Source organism: Calliphora vicina, chromosome 1, assembly GCF_958450345.1.
Source record: "Calliphora vicina chromosome 1, idCalVici1.1, whole genome shotgun sequence".
Taxonomy (NCBI): Eukaryota; Metazoa; Arthropoda; class Insecta; order Diptera; family Calliphoridae; genus Calliphora; species Calliphora vicina.
This window is the reverse complement of record NC_088780.1, coordinates 82605738-82630428: the sequence shown is the minus strand read 5'-3', so window position 1 is coordinate 82630428 and position 24691 is coordinate 82605738. Positions and strand designations below refer to the sequence as shown.

At 29.3% G+C, this 24691-nt stretch overlaps 1 protein-coding gene across 1 annotated transcript in view; it reads right to left on the bottom strand.

The window, feature by feature from the left end:
* snky (sneaky) overlaps positions 1-23784 on the bottom strand; it is a gene marked incomplete at its 5' end in the record, with an annotated part of 28967 nt that extends 5183 nt beyond the window's left edge. Inside the window, 8 exons of the mRNA XM_065499118.1 lie at positions 2673-2916; positions 4983-5110; positions 21457-21675; positions 21749-21879; positions 22400-22521; positions 22586-23279; positions 23345-23464; positions 23553-23784. Of these exons, the coding sequence (XP_065355190.1) occupies positions 2673-2916; positions 4983-5110; positions 21457-21675; positions 21749-21879; positions 22400-22521; positions 22586-23279; positions 23345-23464; positions 23553-23784 (1890 nt within the window). The remainder of the gene's footprint in view (positions 1-2672; positions 2917-4982; positions 5111-21456; positions 21676-21748; positions 21880-22399; positions 22522-22585; positions 23280-23344; positions 23465-23552) is intronic.
* Positions 23785-24691: the final 907 nt, after the last annotated feature.

Genomic DNA, 24691 nt, shown 5'->3' with positions numbered 1-24691 from the left:
AAGCAACCAAACTTTTGTTACCCCTTTTAAAATTCTATAGCCACAACTGTAAAATTCGGTCACTAAGGTAGAATCATTCGATTGGCAACAAATTCGGTTGCTATCACGAGTCTGTTTTCTCTGTGTGAATAAAATATAATAAACTATTAACTCAATCTTTCAATTTAGTGAAACATATTTCTGTTCCAAATTTAGTGAAGAGAAAAATGTTTCACTAAATACATTTTTGTGAAAAAATTTCCAACTTCACTATCACTATCTATTACACAGGACTACAAAATCGTAAAAAATTTGGAGGCTTTTTAAACCACTACACAATTTTGATGTATTGTGGTTCCAGTAGTACAAATATGGTCCAAATTTTAAATTCTATGGAGAAGTTTTTTTTAAAATTAGTTTTTTTCTAAAATTGCGAATTTTTGTAGATGTTTCTCCACATAATTTATGATAACTCAAAAAGAGTTATCATATATATAGGAGTTAGTGAAGCCTTTTTTTGCTGTTGACCTGTGTTATCAAACTATGCAAATAAAGATAATTTCATTTTGAACCAAATTTATTATTACAATAAAATTAACTTAAACTTCTGATTTTAATTTTTCCTATGCATATCCATGTTTTTTTCTACATTTGCATGTACATATTTTCCAGTTATTTTGAGTACTTATGTGCATATAACTTGCCCTGATTATTATCAGGCCTGTCATGAATTTTGTTCGGAATGGTTTCAATTCCGTAGTTTATATTCCGATCGATTTCGTTTTAGGTTCTTCAGATTCCGTGTAAATTTATTAATTCCAAAAATATTTAATAATTCTGTATTTCTGATATTAATTTGACTGTGTTTTTTTATATTAAAACAAAAGTGAAGTTTTTGGTGCAGAATTTGATTAAACATTTTAGAAAAATAAATAATTTCAATGAAATATCAATTCCACTTTGAAAACTGAAAGTGGTTTCATTCCGAAAGAAATTTTCGTTTTACTTTTTCTGAAGAAGCTTAATACGGAATTAATTCCACTTTCGATCGGAATGGAATTCTGTGACAGGCCTGTATATCTGGATTACTAAGTCATTAATATAGACAATATGGATATCTAATGATAGATATTTCAAAGACCTTTGCAACGACGTATATAAGACCATAGTAAGTTGGATCTACAATGGTTCAAAATCGGAAAAAATATTTTTTAACTCTATTTTTTTTCACCAAAAAAAATAAATTAAAAAACCAAAAAAATTTTAAATTTAAAAGATTTAAAATAACAATTCGAAAAAAAAAATGTTGTTTACCTAAAAATATTTAAAATTTGTATTTTGAAGTATAATTTGGTGAAGAGTATATAAGATTCGGCACAGCCAAATATAGCTCTCTTACTTGTTTTGAACTAAAATGAGGTAATTTTTTTTTATATCATGATACAATAATTGTAGAAGGTAGAATCACTAGGGAGAGTTTTCAATATTTAGCCCTATAACGTAAATTTGTTATATTTTCTTTTGTTTGACGTTACAAGAATTGCAAAAATGTTGTAGGTGTTGTACAAAATATTTATATTGAAATTATCAACAACATTTGTACAACTATTGTAAATTCCGACAACTTCCCAGCAAAAACTTTGCTTACCTAGTAAGCCAGCAAGTATAATTGGAGCAAAGCGATAACTACTTATTATTTGACTGAAACACTACTTACCGTTGTTCAAGATTTTTAAAAAATTCAGGGTCAAGCTTACAAATGTACTTACAATCAGTTGAGAAATAAGTAGTAAATTCACAACAAGAATATGTAGCTAAAAAAAAAAACACAAAAATTATTGCCTTGTGTGGGAATCGAACAGTCACATTATTTGCTTGTGTTTGATAGTCAAGCTGCTAACTCACTGCTCCATGTACGAGTTATTTTATTGTAAGTTAACAATAGTTTTAACATCATCATATAAATGAATATGATATGAACAAAAAAATTAATGGCTTTGACAGGTGGCGAACCACTAACCTCCCGTTTTCCAGTCAAACACACTAGATAGCTGTGCTAAATGCAAAAGTTCTTTACCAGCCTGCATAAAAATAAGTACTTATTCTAGTAAATAAAATAATGTGCTGGGTAACCACCACTCCTTACAAAAGAATGCATGAAATAACTAGTGGTCATTACAAAAATTCACAAAATTTTTCCTGGGTTATAACTCATACGACTGTACAACGTCAGTTGAGAATTGAACAAATTTATTTGCAACACTATTATATGAAGAATCACAATAATCCGAATCGCACATATGTATATAAATAAATACTTTCAAGTGGCAGTGTCTTTAATTTTGAGCCGATTCAGTAATAAAATATTCTTAAACCGTAGATCAAAACTCCCAAATTCCGAAGATATTTGGTGGTACTTAGTAATGGGTGAAAAATCAGCAGGAATGTGATATTTTTAGCTTGAAGGAAAAAACTAGTTAAAATATATCGTCACCTAAAATGCAAAATAACGTAACATCATTTCATCAATTTTAAAAGTGATGGACTTAAAACCATTACAACAAGAAAAGTAAACTTAACTTCTCCGATTTTATCTTAAACCATAATGGACAAACGCATTTCTAAATCGATTTTGGCATTTTTGTTGTTACGTTATTTTGCATTTTAGGTGAATATATGTACATATATATTACCAAGAATAAATTAGCTTTTAAGCGTATTTGACGATTTGCAAAATTATATCTTGCCTCTCTAATCATAGTCTCCCTTAGGCTCCGTCTTTGCTTTAGTAAACAATTGTACAGATACAATATTCGATTCCGTTCTCGCTTTCGATAGAAATATCCACAGATTAATCGACGCATGCGTAAAAAACTACTGCTTTGATAAATCAGTAGCAATACAACTGTGTATAAACTTGCTAGTTTCAAATAAAAACTGTAAATAAATTACACTTTTAAATGTTAATTACATAACTATCGCACTTAAAAAATATATATGAAGAAAATCAAAAATTTTGGAGAATATTTGAAACTGCATTCAGATGGCTTGTACTAAATTAAAAAAAAATCAGTGACACATATGGGTAGAGGATATGGAGGGACCAGGGGTTCCCAAAGTAGGACACCTCGGGTATGTTCAATGGTATGTTCAATGATTTAAAATTATCCTATTTCTTCGTTTGTGTTCCGATACACATATAGAATCTCCTCGTCGAGCACTACATAAAACCTCGTCGTCAATCAATTATCTCTTATAGCTTAGGAGAATTCGCATTGAAAATTTAATTTTCAACATTTTTACCCACCTTACTCCAGTTTTTTTTGGTGACCGCGGTTCCAAATATTCCCCAATTTTATCCATTTTTCTTTTATAGGATTAAAAATAGATGTATATATCAAATAAAGAAAGAAGTGTTTAAAAATCATTACTGAGTCCAAAGTTGTGAGTGAGGTGAGAGCATTTGAATTTAAAAAAATTAAAAAAGGCGATTTCTCGCAATTTTTTTGGGAAAAAAGTACTTTTATTCATTTTAAGTTATCTAAAAAATTTCTAAGAGGATGTACATATAATGAATTTGTACTTTTTGAAAAGCTAACTTTACGTCAAATATTTTAGATGAAAAAAACATTTATAATTTTTGATACCGAGGGGACCAGGTCCATTCAAAAAATGCCTATTTTTATGTAAAATTCAATTTTAGGGCAAAAATTCTAAAATCGCATACTCGATATCAACCTATTTTAGATGGCCCAATATGTTTTTAGCAAAATGTGTCCCAAATAGATTAGATAGCTCTTTCTTCAATCTTTCGAAAAAAATATTTAAAAAAAATATAAAATTTTTAATATTTTTTTTCCGAAATCAAAAACATTTTTGACTTTTTTAAATGGGCCCTTTTTTTCTTAAAATAAAGCTTAGATATTTTCCTTGAAGACCTATTTGGTTGCTTAGTGGGATGTGAGTGGGATATCTATCAAAATAAATATTTTGTAACTCAAAACATAAAATTTTTGACTTTTTTTGCAAAATCAAAAAATTTGTTGACTTTTTTTTCAAAATGGACCCTTTTTTAACTTTTTTTTAGCTAAAAAGAAAGCTAGGATATTTTTCTTGAAGACCTATTTTTTCGCATAGTGTGATGCGAGTTCGATATCTATCAAAATAAATGTTTTGTAAATCAAAACATGCAATTTTTAACTTTTTTTTAATCTAAAATCTATTTTTTTTTCCAAAATAATTTTTTTTTTGCTCCAAAGAAAGCTTGGGTCTATTCCTTTAAGACCTATTTGGTCGCTTATTGGGATGCGAGTGGGATATATAGCAAAATAAATGTTTTGTAACTCAAGATATACAATTTTTGATTTTTTTTTTTTGGCAAAATCGAACTTTTTTCCTAAAAGCTTTTTGGTCTCGTAGTGGGATGCGACATGAAATCCCCCATATATACAATTTGTGGTAAATTTAATTGAAGAATGGGAGAATTCATTCAATTGCGTGATTTTCACAAATATTACTTTAAAATATTTTAATGTAGAAAGTCGTTTCTAATACAATTTTGAATCCAAGAAACTTAGAATAACATATAAACGCGAAATCGACTGCCTCGGATTCTCCTGAACACTCTCACGGAGTGAGACGGAACGTCGTTTGAAGGTGTTTATTCATTGTTACTAAGCCAGTGACTAAGATTTATCCACCACACTGCAAATAGTCTAAAACGATTATGAACGCTGCAGCGCTGGTGATTTAACAAAACAAAATAAATATGTATATGACAGCTTCAACAATATGGCCGCTATCAATTTTCAAAATTTGGAAGTCGCTATTGAAAGACCCTTTAGAACAAGAAAGAGTAAGCCGAACGAAAATGTTCAATGTGTTTTGTTTTTGTTACAATAACAAAACGCATGTTAAAATTGATACAAATTAAAAACTTGAATTTTTTAACTTATTATCTCCATCTTAATTTTTCATTGAAATTTTAAATTTATAATTCTTACCTTTTCGACAAAGTTGTTGGATTAGGCAAACACGTCTCATTAGTTAAGTACGTTGATACAGTTTCATGCATATTAAAATTACCCATTGTATTTCTTAAAAGTCTTGCTATTAGTCCTGAACCCTGTATCTAAAAACAGAACAAACCGAAATATGTTAATGAAAAATTTAAGTTTAATCTTATAATTACTAATAGTTTCATAAAGCTGGCTTTACACGATAAGATGTTGCGTTTGTGTGGATAAAAATGCTACCGAGTATTTGAAAATGCACACACGCTGCACAGTGGTATAGAAAAAAAAAGAAGAAGAGGGAAATAAATCTGTAACTTCTAAAATAATGTGAATGAAATTAGACATGCTCAAAGAGGAAGTGTTGTCGAGTTTAAGTTTTGAATTTGGACCACCATGGGCGGGGCCAGGTGTCCCCAAAGTAGGAAACCTCGGGTATGTTCAATTTTAAAAACGATCCTATTTCTTCGTTCCGATTTAAAAAAATAATACATATCGATGGCTTAATATAAAAAAGGCGTAACTCGATGTTTTGTTACTTTACAAGAGAAGGGAAAAACTTAATAAAATCCATAAAATTGTAGATACAAAAAAGTTTTAATGCAATTTTTTATAAAAAGAGGCAACACATTTTATCTTTTTTTAAAATTTAATTTTTTTTATTTTAATGAAGTTATCTAATATAGGCCCTTTTTCATTGATATTTATGAAAAAAAAATTAAGTTAGGGCTTTTTTAAACCTCAAATTTTGAGTTGAAAATATAATTTTACAAAATAATATTATTATAATAATTCAGGTTTAAATAATAAAAGGAAATAATTCATGAAATTAAGAGGATTAAATCAGAAGTGAACTGTGAAAAATTATTTCTTATTAAACCAGTTATCAAAAAAGATGGCAATATGCAGGTAAAAACTTTTCAAATCCTGTATTTGGTTTTTTTTGGGATTGCTATGTACTGCATATAAAGTGAATCAGGGGGATATCTTTAATCACCGACTTTGATCTATGTGGGAGAGATTCTTGACTGTCAGTTAAGTCTGTTTTGAAATATATTGATCCTGATGAGTCATACGCCAAGGCTCGTAGAATATTTACAGTGATATCACCAATACATCTGCTTAAATTTTGAAATTGAGGTTTGAGTACATACATTTCATGAACTTTTATAGCAAGCAATATTTTTACCAGGACGAATCGAATAGTATCGTTTAGGCATGTTTTCAAAATTTAGAAAATAGTCGTTGTGCAAATGGTGAGCTTGTATTGTACAAATTGCGATGGTAAATTTATTTGCTTATTTTTAATTTTTCTTTCTATAAGGGAATGGCTTGAGTCACATTCCAGTTGAATATGTCCACTTATAAAAAATTTTTGTTCAATCGTTATTTCAGTTTCCATACTAAAAGCCAACAATGCATTAGAGAATATTAAATTGCGGTTTTGGTAGATTTTGGATCTTCCACAAGTGTTTAATAACACACTTCGCAAAAACGGAAAATCCGAGACATCCATTTGTTTCATCCCAAACATAATTGTCCAATTCGTGTGTTAAAATATTGTATATTGTGAAATTATGTAGTTTTATAAAATGCAGCACTTGTCTTTAGTTGAGGAATTATTTTTTTCCTAGGTTTAAATATGGAATAGTTTGATCCCTTTAATAATTTCGCAAAAAATGGATAGGACAATGTTATGTTTCCATTTTTTTTCATGAATCACACTCAGCGACATAAAGCTGTTAAATTTCCTGATAGGTGCAAAAATCCAATTCAGAATCGAATTTGATACTTATAAAAAATGATAACCAATCAAACAAAACAAACAAAAATGAGTTAAGGCTTTTTCTTTCAAAAATTCTTTGACTGGACTTAGGGCTTTTTTTGAAATCGTTATAAATCTGTTATTTGAAATAATATCCTCCTGAAATTTTGAGGCAAAGTGCATCTGACATTTGTTTACCGGAATAAACAAAAAACGACATTTAAAAAAAAATAGTTACGCCTTTTTTATATTAAGCCATCGATATATAGAATCTTCTTGTTGAGTACTACATAAAACATCGATCAATTATCTCTTATGGCTTAGGAGATATTTGCATTTGAATATTAAATTTTTAACATTTTTACCCACCCTACTCCAGTTTTTTTATGACCGATTTTCTCCCTATCCATTGATATATAACATATCTATCTACCTTAACAACTTAACAACTCGCAGAGAATTTACCTAGCACTGTTATTTACATTCATAAAAATGTTGTTTGTAGGCAAACATACTTTTTATGAATTTCTATGTTAGGTAAATTCTCTGCGAGTTGTTAAGTTTTCCCTAACTACATAATTTGCCACGGAAAAAACATAAGGTAGACATGTTATATGTCAATGGATATTGGATTTTGTCTATTTTTCAAAAATATATAACTTTTGACAACTAAAAAAATCATGGAATACTTTTTTGAAAAATATGACAAAAAGTGCTTTTTATTGAGTTTTTGCAATGATACAAATCATTCAATTTGAAATAAAATTTTTATTTATGATCCTTTTTTAATGAAATTTTAAACCAAAGTATACCAAGTAGTCCAACTCTCAATTTTTAAAATTACTCTCTCACATATACGGGTACCGTGCGTGTGAGCTCAGAGAAATGTAAACAAATGAAATTTCTTGATATTTTAACTTTTAATTTTTGATAAAATAACGTTTTTTTACACATTATTACTTTAACACATACAGTATCGGCCATAACTAAAGTACCCCCTCAGTGAATTTTGATCATATTATATTTTCTTTTATAAAAACAATGTTTTAAATTTCGATTATGTATTATTTTCAGTTGTTACACAGAAAAAAGTTTCAACATAAATATTATGATTCGAATTCATTGATTTCAATTCATAACATTTATAAATAAATTCTTAAATAGTATGATTTTTTTAATATTTTATGTTTTGAAATAAAATCTAGAAGGCTTGAAAAATATAATTTCAATTTCATTTTTATTTTTATGTTGTTCAAAAATGTTTGAAATTTTTCATGGAAAATTTTTAGTTTTTTTATGATTTTCAGCTACAAAATGATATAAAAAGCGCGAAAATGATTAAATTGATTTAAGAAATGTGATGCTTTTATATTTATGAATGTTTTATTATGTTTAATGAAAATTTTTAAGTTTCAGATATTCTCCTTTTTATCTTAAAATATTGGCCAATATATGGCTATTATGCAAATATTCTTGCACTAATTCATTATATAATACAATTATAATGCAATTTATTAAAAAAATTAAGTAAAAAAAGCAAAAATTTCCGTCATGTAAAATTTTATAATATTTATGAACATGTTCTTATTTTGAATGAAATAAGTTTGGGAAAGTCAAGTTCGATTAATAATATTTATTACAAAATTCATTCCAATTATGAATTTCTTTTTTCTGTGTAATATGTTTATTATCGATAAACAAATACTTTTAAAGTTAATCTTTCCATAAGTGGTAACTTAAAATCAAAAAATATTTTAAGGTAGAAAATGAAACGGACAAAACTAAAGCACCCCTTGATGGATATAATATAACACTAATTTTAAGTACTATTTTGTTGCAAATCCTTTGCATTGGATGACACAAGCACATCACTTAGGCATAGAAGATATTAAGTTTTTTATCTTGTCTTGCAATATTCCTTCCCAGGCTATTTTAACGGCTTAAAATAAATCGTGAAAACTTCCGATCCTTATTTCGGCAATTTGCACGTTTTATTTTCATATTAACAATATCTTCAAGTTCTCAATAGGATTGATATTGGGGGATTGAGGAGTCCAATGAATAACTTGAATATTATTGCTCTGTAGCCAAGTCTTACAAATTTTTGAGGTGTGCTTAGGATCTTTATCCTGTTGGAAGCTCCCTTTAAGTGGCATCTCTTCACTGGCATAAGGCAAAATTACATCTTTCATTATATCACGGTACATAAAATGATCCATAATCTCATTAATTTTATGAATTGGCCCAATTCCTTGACCAGAAAATCAACCCCAGACCATTACATTGCCTCCTCCATGTTTAGTTATACTTAGGATTCAGTCTTTCTCCTTTGGTCTGCGTACACGCCTTATTCCATCGGAACTTTTTAAGTTGTATTTGGATTCGTCAGTGAACAGTACTGTCTTCCATTTTTGGACAATCTAGTCGATCTGCGCTTTGGCAAACTCCAGTCTAGCTTTCTTGTTATTAGCTGATATAATGGGTTTTTTTGCTGGTCGTCAACTGAATAATCCGACTTCTACTACTCTTCAACGGATTGTTCTTTCGCTAACGCATAATCTTAAACATGTTCATACTTGACTAGATTATGCCGTAGGATCTTTTTGAATTGCTCTTTTGATCAAGGAATCATAATATCGTGTTTATTTTCGCGGACGTCCTCCAGAATGCACCGTTGATATGCGACCAGTCTGCAATAACTTTGAAATGAGCCTGAAAAAAACTGATCTGTTAATTGAATATTATTTACTCAATTCATGTCGTGATAAGCCCGTCTTCCAGTCTTCAATAACTTTAATGTTAAATTCACTGGAGTACTTTTTCCATGCCATTGTTTTTATTACAATAAACTGTATAAAACTTAAATTATACACACTACGCCTTTCTTTATTTTTATCTTCTGGAATTTTTAAGTCCATTCGTTGTCAGTCCGGTCAACTCACAATGCAAATATACAGTGGCGTAATCAAATTTTTAAACATCTTATAAGAGGGTGCTTTTGTTTTGTCCGTTGCGTTTTGTGTTTTTATATGATTTATCATTTTAAATTAATTGTTCATAAAATTATCTTTTACTAAATGAATGTTATATGAACATTAACAATATAAGTTAATAAAATATATACAAATCAGAATTCAAAAAGCATTTTTTATCCAAAAAATTATGTTTTGAAAAAATCTATTGAGGGGGTGCTTTAGTTATGGCCAATACTGTATAATTTTATATTTTTTTAGCACACTTTCATTGTTAACAAGTTTCTATTTTGCACAAATCAAGAAAAAAATATTTTCGGAAATTCTGAATACACGTTTATAATTCGCAATAGTACACACACTTAAATTACACTTTGTAATGTACAAGACATTTGATGTTAACTCTAACAGCGTGTATGATAAAACTAATTATCTACTGCAACCGCTGCCACTATTTATACATAGTACCATCTTCATTAGAGTAGCCTCATAATTGTTCTTAACGGACAAAACTAGAATATTCGAATTCTAGAGCTTTCAATGTTAACCCTTTCAGACATTTTGTCCAATATATTGGACATTTGGATTTTTCCTTTTAAATTCATGTAGCGTTGACGCAATTGGATATATTTTAACAGTTAATAGCGTTATGAAAAGAGTGTTTTCTAGATTGTATATATCGCACTCGTTCAACAATGCTGTATTAACTCAAAATTTTAAAATGTTCAGTAGAGGCCAAAAACTGTTTGTGATTACATTTTAAGACAATTTGAAAATCCAAATACATCATATTAAGCAAATTCCATTTGAAAATATATTTACATTGATTTTCTTTACAATTTTTGAAATTATTGCAAAATAAATCAATTTTTTTAGTTAATACCATTTTTCAGAAACTTCTCAATATTTTTTTGTATTATTTTATCAACAAAACAGTATCAACTCAAAATACAACCAAATTTAAATAAAACAATTTGATTATTTTTAACTTGAATACATGCTCAATTCAAAATAATAAATTTTTTTATGAAAATATACGATGTATTTCTATTTAAATTTTTGTATTAACTCAAAATAATACCTTTTTGTTGATACAAGGTAGTCACTAATTATCACGAAAATGGTCTAAAATGTGGTTTTCGAGATTAAGGAGTAATCGGAATACGTTGAAATTTTTACAGTAGACAGATATTGTTAGTAAATTTCTTGCAAAATGTGAATTTTTAAAAATTTTGAGTTAATACAGTATTGTTGAACGAGTGTTTTTGTTAAATTAAGTTATTTTCATAAGTATGTTAGCGTTTTATAAGTATGTGTTAGTCAAGTAATATTCGGTGCTTTTTTAAAATGATAATTACATTATTTTAAACTCAAAAAAAAACGTGTAAGTATTAATTGAGTATTAGTTTAGATATTTGCGTATTAATTGCAATTAATTACATTAATTTTTTAAAATTTATTTATGAGATACATGTCCTTTAAGAAAATTCGCCCAATATATTTGTCCTCACCTGGCAGGCATGTGTGACGATTTACCTGTAAGTTGACTTCATATTCTTAATTAGCAGCCTCAAATTAGCTCACACTGAAATTTTCAGTTTTCTATCTCAACTAATTATATTTAATGTCTGAAAGGGTTAATGTTAGCAGCTTAAACATTTACCCCCATACTCATAAAAATATCAGTTTTAAGGTTTAAACTACAATTTAGTTAAAACACATTTTAGGCCTAAAATTGCTTTCTTATAAATTCGTATTCATTATGAGCATTTTAAGTAAACAGTATTTTAATATTTTTTTAAATTCTGTGATGGTAACACTATAACTTTTATGTGCCACTTCAATCATAGTGCAGCAAAACAATGAATATTAAATAATAAAGTACTCGTACTATTTTTTTTCAGTAAATTAAATCTGAAATTACAGATTAAACTTTTTGTTAAACTTACACAATCAGCGAATAAAAACCGTTCCTATTTACATTAAGCCTAAACATATTAATATACAAACATTTTTATATATTTTTTTCAATTATTATTAAAAGTATTCGAATGACGAATATTCTTTGTTTAAATAAACATCACTATTTTATGATTTGTTTTATTAATTTATTATACCCTTCACCATGAGTGGCAAGGGTATATACAAGGCGAATTTATACAAGGTGGAGTCAGTCAATCAGCTGATTACTCTTTTTTCGCTTGTTTGGTTCTAACACCTGTCAAAGCTTGTTTTTATACTTCAATATCTACATATTCTAAGCTAATTAACAAAATATTATAAATAGTAATATAATAGTAAAGCCCTCACTATTCAATTATCTGCACTATATTTAGTTTTAATACATATTTGTTTAATTTTTAATTTCTCTTTTTTGACATTTGTTAAGACCATTTGTTGTTTTTGTAGAACTACCACCACCTTGTATAAATTCGCCTTGGGTATATATGTATAAGTTTGTCATTCCGTTTGTAATTTCTACATTTTTCATTTGCGGAGTCGATATAGCCATGTCCGTCTGTCCGTCTGTGTGTTGAAATCAACTTTCCAAATCCCCTAAATAACTTACAAACATGATTGATACATCAAAATCTCCGGAATTCTTCCGGATCGGTTGCTATTTAAAATCGAGATTTTTTGGTCCACAAATGGCCGAGATATAAGCAAAAAACCCAAAAAAAACCCATGTATTTTGTTAGTGTTTCATGAAATCATGTACATACAGTGGTGGCCACCAATTTAAGACAAATAATTGAATTTTTTTCATCAACTGAATTTTAAGTGCGATAGAGCCAAAATAAAAGGACCTCTAAGGGTATGAAATTAATTATTAATGTTTCTAGTTTCTGAAAAATGTTTGGAAAAACCGGTAAAACATATATGGACAAATTTATGTGGAAATACGTTGACCCACCTCAGCGAACATCCGCTGTTAATAACATGATATGACCGAAACTAATGGAACTAAAAATACGAAATTTGGTCCGAATATTTTGTAATAATAACAAGTAAGAGTGCTATATTCGGCTGTGCCGAATCTTATATACCCTTCACCAAATTATACTTCAAAATTTTAAATATTTTTAGGTAAACAAAATTTAATTTTTTTTCCAGTTGTTTTTTGAATTTTTTGGAAAAAAAAATTTTTCGATTGTTATTTTAAATTTTTTTTTTTTAAATTTAAAATTTTTTTTTTTTTAAATTTAAAAAATTTTTTTTTTTTAAATTTTAAAATTTTTTTTTTGTTTTTTCAATTTTTTTTTTTTTAAAAAAAAAAATTCGGGTTCAAAATTTTTTTCCCGATTTTGACCCATTGTAGGTCCAACTTACTATGGTCTTATATACGTCGTTGCAAATGTCTTTGAAATATCTATCATTAGATATCCATATTGTCTATATTAATGTCTTAGTAATCCAGATAGGTAAAAAATAGGTAAAAAATAGGTGAAAAATCGAGGTTGTCTTGGTTTTTTCCTCATATCTCAGCCATTTGTGGACCGATTTTGCTGATTTTAAATAGCAAAATTCTCGAAAGCATGTCTGACAGAATTATTGAAGATTTGGATCCCGAAAATATCTGGGGTCTTCAGAAAACTGATTTCAACAGACAGACAGACGGACAGACAGACAGACAGACAGACAGACAGACAGACAGACAGACAGACAGACAGACAGACAGACAGACAGACAGACAGACAGACAGACAGACAGACAGACAGACAGACAGACAGACAGACAGACAGACAGACAGACAGACAGACAGACAGACAGACAGACAGACAGACAGACAGACAGACAGACAGACAGACAGACAGACAGACAGACAGACAGACAGACAGACAGACAGACAGACAGACAGACAGACAGACAGACAGACAGACAGACAGACAGACAGACAGACAGACAGACAGACAGACAGACAGACAGACAGACATGGCTTAATCGACTCCGCTATCTATAAGGATCCAGAATATATATACTTTATAGGGTCGGAAATGAAAAATGTAGAAATTACAAACGGAATGACAAACTTAAGGAGTGAGATCGAAAAATTCTTAACATATATGTTTATAAAAAAGAAACCACTAAACTTACAGCTTTAATTTTTTTTTTATTTGATTGAAATTATTATTACAATTTACAAAAAAAATTATTTTTATAGTTTTAATCACTAGTGATGAAATTTTGAACCTTTTTCGGAAACCCTTCCATTAACGTTTTTATAGTGCTTTCTGTCACTTTGCTCGAACATGTAGTCCATCTCCGTTTAAAATCTACCACACTTTTGGACACCTTTTTTGTACTCTTCAATTCTCTTTTAACAAGAGCCCAATATCTCTCCACTGGCCTTAGCTCCGGGCAGTTTGGAGGATTTGCCTCTCTTGGTACAAATACCACATTATTGTTCTTGCACCACTCAAGGGCTTGTTTGCCATAGTGACAGGATGCCAAGTCAGGCCAAAAATAAGTGGACACATTATGAAGTCTTATGAATGGAAGCAGCCTTTTTTGTAAACATTTCTTGATGTAAATTTCGGTATTTATAGAGCCCGTTGTAACAAATGAGTGGCTTCTTTTGCCGCAACTGCATATTGCTTGCCATACCAAGAACTTTCTGGGAAATTTTGTCTGCTTTTGGGTCCTAAACTTTTCTTCAACATTCCCTCGAGCATCAGCAACATAAAATTTTTGACCTGGAAGTTGCGAAAAATCTGCCAGAACATACGTTTCGTCATCCATTATGCAGCAAGAATATTTTTTTATAAAACTTGACTTCAATTTCCGTGCTCTGTTTTTGGCCTCTAAATTTTTAGTAGCGTTCCTGTCAGGAACTTTTTGAGCCTTGTATGTTTTTAAACCTGCATTAGCTTTAACTTTTCGTACCAAATAGTCCGAGCACTGAGCTAACCGGGCTGCTTTCCTACCGGATGTGTTGGGAGCTCTTTTGAAAATGCGTTCTATTTTTTTGGCTTTAGAAACAGCATGTGGACCATTCCTTCTACCTGAACCAGGTTTTCTATCAACTGACAAGTTCTCCCGGTACTGTTTAATAACATTGGAAACAGTTTGACGGCAGACCTTTGTATGCTTGGCCAACTTTTTGTAAGACCAAGTTGGGTTTTGTTGAAAATATTTAATAATTTCAGTACGCACTTTTTTCTGGTCACTCATTTTAATCAGATTAACAAAAAAATTAATATAATTGACATTACACATAATAACTGACATGTTTTTCAAAGGTAACTTGATCAAAAAAAAATTCAAATAATACTTGGGTTAAAAAATGTAATGAAAAACGTGTGTTAAGAATTTTTCGATCTCACTCCTTATATATACCCTTCTCACGAAGGTGAAGGGTATAAAAATATAATGATATAAATGTGAGAAAATATGTTTATTTAAAAAAAAATTTTTTGGTCAAGTTGTAGAAAAATTTTATGTATTCGTGGTGAATATGTATGAATTGACACAGTCGAATAAAACACACTTGTATGTTAAAACAGTCGTCATGCATACATATTTGTGGAAATATTTGAAAAAATAATTGACAATCACGTGGAATTTAGCAAACAATTTTTGTCTTAAATTCCTGGCCACCACTGTATGTATATAATAGCATAATAAAATAATAAAAAGAAAACAAAAGTTTAGTTGTGTGTATATATATGTATGTAGATGTGTGTAATACACATTGAGTACAGTGCTACCAACTTTTTTTGGAGAAATCGTCAATTTTAAAAAAAAACCGTCAAAATCGTTAAGTTAAAAAGAAAAAATCGTGAAGACAAAAATACGTTAAAAATACCAAAATAATTTTTTTATTAACTTTTTTAAATATTTTTATTTTATTATTTAATAAAAAACAATAATTAATTTAATTTTGGTATTATGTGACTTTACTCTGGTACATTTCTGTGTGACATTTTTTTAATAAGTCATTTTTAATTGCTATATTAAAACACTGAGAATTATTTAACTTAAGATAATCTTTTGAAAACAATATTCATTGTAATGTTGAAGAATCCAAAGCCTTTCAGTTTTTGTTTTATTTAAATTTACAATATTAAAAATTCTTTCAACGTTGGCCGACGAATGTGGTAGTGCCATTAAACCAGTGTTGCCACCAAGAAAATTATAAACTACACATGCCTCATGCCTAATTACACATATGAGAACAAATTACACATGTAAATAAATTTTTCGTGATTTCAATAGGATAAATTGTCTAAAATTGTCATGAATATAAAAGGTTTGTCACAGTGGACTCTGGGATGTTTGGACCAAATACGATCACTTTATTGTCAATGGACAATTTTCACTTGCGGTAATTTTAATTTAACCGGGAATTGGATATATGTATGAGGGGTATTAAACAAGGTTAGCAATCTCTTTTTTTAGTGAACTTTTCTAATTTAATGAATTCTTGAGATCAGTCAAATATGTCAATCCCACATACGCTTTTAACAAATATTATTCAATGTCCATTAGGTGATTGTTCCATTGGAAATTGGTACACTTCTATTAAAAATTTAACAATATTTGAAAAATAGCACACTGTTTGCTTTCGAATTTTAATTTATTCCTAATTAATATTAAGTACTTTGAAATCAGTTTTGTTTTCAGTTTCAAAGATAAATATTTTTTACTATTTGTTTAAAAATTATAGCACTGATCATTTTCCTTCCCAGTAAAATCTTGTAACGTTTATATTTTTAAAATTTGTAGTTATAAATTTGAATTAAAGCTTCCAAAATAGTAAGTTAATTTTATTGTTTATTATTTAAAACACAAACCAGAAACCAGACAGACAATAGCATAAATACAAAACTGTTCTTACGGGTATAAAAAATAACTAGTAACAATTTGTAAATAAATGTTTCTCACACAAATTCCTACGTTCTTAGTTTTTTCACTTAAGATTGGCTAACGTTACCCCGAAATAACTGCAATTACCGTTAACGATATAATAGTTTATACCGTTATCTGTAAATACCGTTACCCTTATTCTATAAACAATTTAAAATTATAAAAATACAAATTTTCGATTATGGGTTATCTTGAAAATTAACGTTTTTCCAATAACAATTTGTAATAACTTGTAAAAATGTATAATTATTGAATAGTATTTGTTGTTTTATAGTTTTTTCATGTTGAATGTGATAAACTAAAATTCATACATGGGCAAACTGCATTACTTTTTTACTGCAGTAAGCGTTTCATTAATCAGTAAATGCTTACAGGTAATGAAATATAATTTTATTTACCAGTAAATTTTTACTGATTACTGAAATATAAAATCAGTATTCAGTAAATTTTACTGATTACTGAAAAAAAAAATCAGTAAATTATTTTCAGTAATCAGTAAAATTTACTGAATACTGATTTTTTTCCAGTAGTCCGTAAAATTTACCGAATACTGATTTTTTCCAGTAATCAGTAAAAATAAATATATACTGAAAATGTACTGGTACTGCAAAGTGCCCATCTATGCTAAAATTTAGTTTCTATTACAAATATTACGCAAACAAAACTATCATAAACGGCGAAATGTCCACTTGGAAAACCAAACATAGCAATCTCCAAATTACTTATCGTATTTTTCTGCAAACCTTAATGTTAATTTAGTTCAAACTTGATTCATATCTTCATCTTATATATAAATAGGCCACACGTTTTTTTGTGGTACACTTTTAAGTATGTTATTGTCCACCAATATTTATAAAACATATATGGTTTTCGAATTTCGGCCACCGGGCGATCCTAGTACATATGTATAATTCCATTATACTGAGTAACAAACGAGTACAATATAATAAAAATGAATACATTTAGAGATACTGGATTTGTTTTATCAACTAAAATAGAGGATATAGCTACTTTCCCTCATATAAATGTACATATTTATTTCAGTCGGTTTTGAAATCTGAACAATCTATAATTAATTAATTCAATTAAAATTCAAAATATAAATAAAAGACATACATTGACAATTGGATATAATTGGAATTTAAAATTACACATGAATTACACATTCACTCAATTACACATGGGCTACACATCCAAGTTAAAATTACACACAATATGTGTAATTACCAGGGAAACCAAAATATGCAAATGCATGTTTTTTCTGGTGAGTCTAATGAGCACATGGATAAGATATTTACACGTTTCAGAACTATTTAAGAATTTTGACATCGATTTGTTAGTGCATATTTTTGCATATTTTACCCTTAAATGCATATTTTTGCATATATTTGTTTTAAGAGCATATTTATTACATATTTTTGCGTTTTAGAGCATATTTTACTGTTTAATAACATATTTTGACTATATCAAAAACAAATTATGTATTACTTACTTCTCGCTGTTGTGTTACAGGTTTTTACTTCCTTTGTTTAAAATTCAAAATTGAAAAATAGATTTTTTGATATAAAATAAGCCCTATTTTAATAATAGCGCCATCTAAATATCAAATTTTAGTTCTAATTCAAACTTAACCGTTCTATGTGTTAAAGAAATAATGTCTTTTAAATTTGCTCCTATAACATCAGTTGATGTCGAAGGAACATTTTCTATGTATAAAAATGTTTTCAGATCCAATAGACAACGATTTTTATTTGAAAATTTAAGTCAACATTTTGTAATTGATTGCAATAATAACCTAAATTGAAGAAGTGACTTTATATTTATATAAAATATCATCAAAAAATACCTCTCGAGGCCTTTTCATAGCTTAAGTTCCTATTGTTTTTATGTTGTATTTATTTTTTGTTATACTTGTTTTAGTTCTTGTTATTTTTGTTTATTTTATGTTACTTTACCTTTTTAGAAATCAATTGTATTGATTTTTTTAAATATACATATATTTTTTGGTTAAAAATTATGTAAAAGTTTGCTTTTTAAGAGCATATTTTTAAATTTTAAGAGCATATTTTAATGTTTTTACTGCATATTTTAAGCGCTTAAAACGCTTTTTTTAGAGCATATTTCCGGTTTCCCTGGTAATTACACATGAAGTGGCAACACTGCATTAAACTCGAAACAAATTGTGTTAAAATTGGGAAGGCCTTTGCATTATTGACTCTCTTTAAAATAGAAATATTTTTCCAATGTTTCGAGTTCGGTGAATTTCATATTACGTAATTCTCGAACTTTATTATCAAATTCTTTTCCATTTAATAAATTTGGAATAAGTTTGGCCAATTGTAAAATAGTATAATTTTTTTGTCCAATGTACTTTAATCCTTCTAAAAGTTTATCGCCAAAATCAAAACGTTTTAAAATTTGTGAAACCAATTCAATATAAAATTGGACGCTGTCTGCCTTTCAATTTGTACATTGCAAAAGGGGACTTACAATAAGGCCTTTTCGGAAATGTATCACTGCGCTGCATCTGATGCGCAGTGTTGCAAAAGTTGGCAACACTGTAAATGTCTTGAGTTCTAAAAAGCAAGAGAGAAACAGATGATGCGTTAAAAACCATCAAACAAGCATCACAAAAATGGCTGATAAGCATAAGCATCGCAAATTAATCACATATGCGCATCAAATGCAGTGCAGTGATGCATTTCCGAAAAGGCCCATATTTTAATTTTAGGAAAAAAGGTTACCATATGTTTTGTTTTTAAAAAATCGTCATTTTTGTTCGCGGGAAAAATGAAAAATCGTCAATCGTCATTTTAATAAATTTGACTTAAAAAATCGTCAAAATGACAGCGCTGATTGAGTATATTCACCAATTCTATTTTGTTTCTTTGTAAATCTTATTCTCTAACAAAATAGAGAGGGTTGTTTATAATGAGTTCTCATATGAGCAACTCTATCATACGTAAACAGCAAAAACACCCAACAACAATTGTGCATGAGTAAAGGCGTATACATCAGTGATGTTTAAAAATCAAAATTAAGACGTTTGTAAATTCGCAGAAATACAGACACAATTTATAATATACACGAATTTACTTGAAAAACACAACACACTTTAAGGCACTCAGTTGATGTTTATTCGAAAAGCGTCTCTGATAAACTGACTAACGACTGCAACCTCTGCCACTATTTATAACAGAGGTTCGCAAAAATAAATCCTCTCACCAACACATTCAATTCTTTATTTTATTCAGTGCACCTACAAACACACAAATACAAAAACTGAAAAAATAAAGAAAAAGTCATACACCAGTGCTCATGCGTATTCCTAGTTGTCTCGTTGAGTGGACAACGACTACTAAAATGTAAGAGCATAAGAATACGTGTGATTTGATTCTGCACAATTGTGCTATGGGCTGCGCATTACTGATTTATAACACTGCCATGTGCACTCTAGATTGCTCTTTAACTGTCAAAGTTCGAATATTCTAGATCATACGCCATCTGTGGTGTACTTTCTACAATGTTCTTTAACTGAATATTCGAATTCAAACAGCGTTGCCAACTTACGATCAATGGTCAACTGAAAGCTTTTATATAATAATGCCGACAGATATGTTACAGTTTGCTATTACAGCACTGTTATTTGAAAGCATTATGCTACTTTTAAATCAGCCCTTAAAATCGTTATATTTGAATTCAAGTACAATTTCGTAACAATATTATTTTCAATTTAAATGAAATGTCGATATCGTATGTAGAGTTTTGTCACATATTCCTATACACGCACATAATTTTTTTGAAACAACTTATTAATTAAAAACAAGTAAGAAAGTATGGTCGGTCAAGCCCGACCATATAATACCCTACACCAAGTAAATGAGCAAAAAGATTTTTCTTTTAAAACATCCATAATTTATATTCGTGAGTGATTTTCGAAATGAGCCTTATATGGGAGCTATGACCAATTATGAACCGATCACCATGAAATTAGGTCGTGTGATTTATGTCTGTATGAAAGTTATGTTGAATTTGGTGTATATACCGACAATTTTAAGAGATTTATGCACATTAAAGTGATTTTCGGAAGCGGGTCTATATGGGAGCTATGACTAATTATTGACCGATCGTAACAAAATTTGGTGACTTGAATTTTGTATATATAAAACTTATGACCGATAAAGTCCAATTTCGAGAGGACATTTGTATGGGGCTAGGTGAAATAATGGACCGATTGCAGCCAGTTTCAATAGGCATGGTCCTTGGGCCGAAAAAATTATATGTACCATATTTTATCGAAATATCTTCAAAATTGCGACCTGTACTCTGCGCACAAGGTTTACATGGACAGCCAGCCAGACGGACGTTTAATCGACTCAGAAAGTGATTCTAAGTCGATCGGTAGACCAATATTTTTGGGTGTTACAAACATCTGCACAAACGCATTATACCCTCCTCACTATGGTGGTATAGGGTATAATGAGGTTAAAATAATGTTTAAGGCGGTACAGATATGTTCATTAAATCTTTGTTAAATTCACTTAAAATATTATTAATTAAAACTTCAATAGTACATCATTTATTGTTTTTAATTTTTTAATCATTATAAGGTGTGGGCGATTCTACAACAAGTACATCATTTACGAAAACCACATGCTTTTTTATTGCTTTTACGTTTGATGTAGTATTTGCAACAAAAAACACTAGTGAATTTGACAGCTCGAGCCTCGAGCGATTGAATACGTCTTGGTTGTATTGTCATTTCAAAAGTTTAAATTTTACTAACAGTGTAATTATCGAATTCGTACATACATATGAAAGCATTAGGAATAGAAATTGTGAATAGAACAAATGTTATTACCTGAAATTTTATCGTATGTTCTCCTTCCTGAACAAATGACATTTCCGAATTATTCCGTATTATCAAAAAAACGGACGAAATAACGTAGTCGAGGAATAAAAAGAAGCAGCCCGATACAATTTCCAAAGAGAATTGTAATAAGTTAAATGTGACTGCTTGTGATTCTTCTTGTGTACGATGCCAGGAATGATCAGCATCAATAAGTTTTCTTCTTTCATACTATGTAGTTGATATTGGGTATTCGATATTAAGATGTTTTAAATTAAGAATATTTTTAATTTGTTTACCACACCTTCTTAAGTGGCAACAACGAATGTTTGCCGAGTGATTTCCTTCTTCGATCCACGTGCTTGAAATAATCCGTTATATAAATGTTATCGTGATCCAGATCCATTTTGTACTTCTTATGATATTTTATACAAACTGTAATTAATTTGATAAATACTTATTACATTTGTACATAAACGGGACAAAATTCAAGATATAGTTGGTCAATACACAAGGTCTCTTATCATGTCTTATTGTCATAATGTCCTAAAATTTCACAATGGTTTTTATTGTTTTTCAAGCAAAAAAATGTCCTTAAATAATACTACATTGTATGCTATGTTTATTGTGTTATTGTAACCTACCAGCAGAGACTGGCCGAATGCATAAGAGTCGGTTAAGCCTAGCTGCATATTCGATATATATAAGGACATTATGACAATATGACTGATAAGAGATCTTGTGAATTGACCAATAGTATATTTTATGGGACTTGTAGAGTGTTTGTTTCTATGAAGTTTTTTTGTGTTTGTCCGATGGAGAGTATCATAGTTTGAGATTTTAGTCAATCGTACCTAAAACGCTGAACAGATTGTAAAGCTTAGGTGTTTCTTGTTGTTTTGTATTTGGGTTTCAAAAACATGACCAGATTAAAGCAACTTATATACATACATACCGTACAAAATTTTCAAAATCATAAATCCTAAAAATTGTTGGAGTATTTTTAGAATTGAATCAAAAATTCTTTTTCTAACTTTAAACTCATTTGCCACATTTTTAGCAGTTTCCTCAGCCGATCTGAAAATAATTTATGACAAACAATATTTTGCAAATGCTACTTCATATTAAGAGCAAAACTAACTTCACTCCGGGCATTGCATCCGGACTCAAAATTGTGTAGTTAACTTTAACACTGGAACTATCTTCGTAAAGTTGATTTTCAGTTCCAGCTAACTCAATGTAAGTTTCTCCAAAATTGTCTGGCACAGCATCCGAAGGATCACAGATCTTCTCTGGATTACCCAATATATTTATTTTACATATAAAATCCACCTTGAATGGCCAACAAATCAACGTCTTAATAATAAACGGCATTTTGTCATAGCATTTTTCTAGAGCTTTTGAAAATGCTTTTCTACAACGAGCCTTGCCACTGTCCAACTGTCTAAGACATCGCTGTCTAAACTTATTTTTATATCGGGTTTCAACATATTCTGCATTAAATTGATCCTCTGATCGTTTGGAATTTCCATTAATGGGTAAAACTCTATGGCGACTATATTCGATTGCTGTGGCATTTTCTGCACTCGTGACATTTGCATTTATATCTAGATCATTCAACATTACTTCTTCATGTAGGACTTTCGTAACATCTCTCAGCTCATTGAATGTATTTTGGACATCTTTAATGTCTTCTTTCATGTGTCCCAAGGTTTTTTGGAATGGTTTTGTCATCAAATCAAAACGTGTACGTGTTAGATTAATAGCCAATATTTTGGAACAGGAAAATGCTCGTATAACTTCACCAGTGTTTGTAGATAAATTTTCGATTGGACCTTTGTAATTTGAAATTTACAATAAAAATTAATAAATAAAATTACAACAAACATATCTGCCGCACCCGATATAACAAAGGCAAAGCATAATGCTCGCATATAACTTCGTCCCGACTTTCCCATTAATGATATAAACATCATTAGAGTTACACATTTCATAGCATCGGTAAGGACGTATCCACTAACTAATAAATCCAAAAGAAATTAAATAGTTTAATGTCTTCATTACTAACCAGATTAGTTAATATCGCTAATATGCGCATACATACATACCTACAATTGATATTGTTAACAATAGTATTGAATTTTCATATTTTTTCGGTATGATTAATGATGCAAACATGCATTTGCACATCAGCCAAGCACAAAGTGTTCCAGTTAAAGCACTGCTACTGTACCTGGTCTTTTTCCAAGTATCTTTTCTCTTGCCATACCAAATGCAATAGAATGGTACACAATTTAATTTCAAAAACGAGCGTAAAGTCATTTTTATCAAAATAAAATAAATAATTCAGAATGTTATACAAACACAAAAATATGTTATATTAATATGTATGTCATAGAAACATATTTAAATCAAGAAATACAAATAGGATTTGCCAGATTATTATAGTCAGCTTTTCAGGTATTATTAGAATTTACAAGAAATCGTTCCCGAGCACAATTATGATACAATTCACTCCTCGAAATAACATAATGACACACAATTACTTTTAAAATATGCGAGAGAGCTATATATGTTCTCTATGGCTATATATTCGACTGTGCCGAAACTTAAATACTAGGGTATTCAAATTGTTCGATTTTTCTCTTTTTTGAATAAAACGAATAATTCGAAGAAGTGATTTTAACTTGGTCGAATAATTCGATCACTCGTTTAAAATTAATCGAATTATTCGAAAAATTTAAATTTTTTTAAAAAAGTAAAGAATGAAATTTTGATGTTAAGGAAAAACAAAAAATAAAGTTAAAGTTCATTAATTCGGGTTTTAAAATGAGTAACTAATTCTATAGTAAATGAATTATTAACTTTTTCTAAATTATTTATAACAAATTGTATTATACCCAATCAACGTTGCCGAATCTTTGCTCAAGTGGTCTTAGGGAATTACACAAATCTGTCCAAAGTTTGATATCATTATCAGTGAACGTGGATAATTTGAAGTCAGACGACAGTGCATGATTGGCGCATTTATAAATACACAAAAAGTTTATTACCATGTTAGACAAAGATGTTTAACATAATGTATTATGGATTTATTAATCCAAATCCGGTTAATAATATCACTTATATATGTATGTATATTTTAAGATCATGGCCTTATGCCCCTATTCTTTTAGACGAATTGGGACGAATTTTCCTCTTTTCACATTTGAGTTATTAGTTTTGAATTCTATAAAACAATAATGGT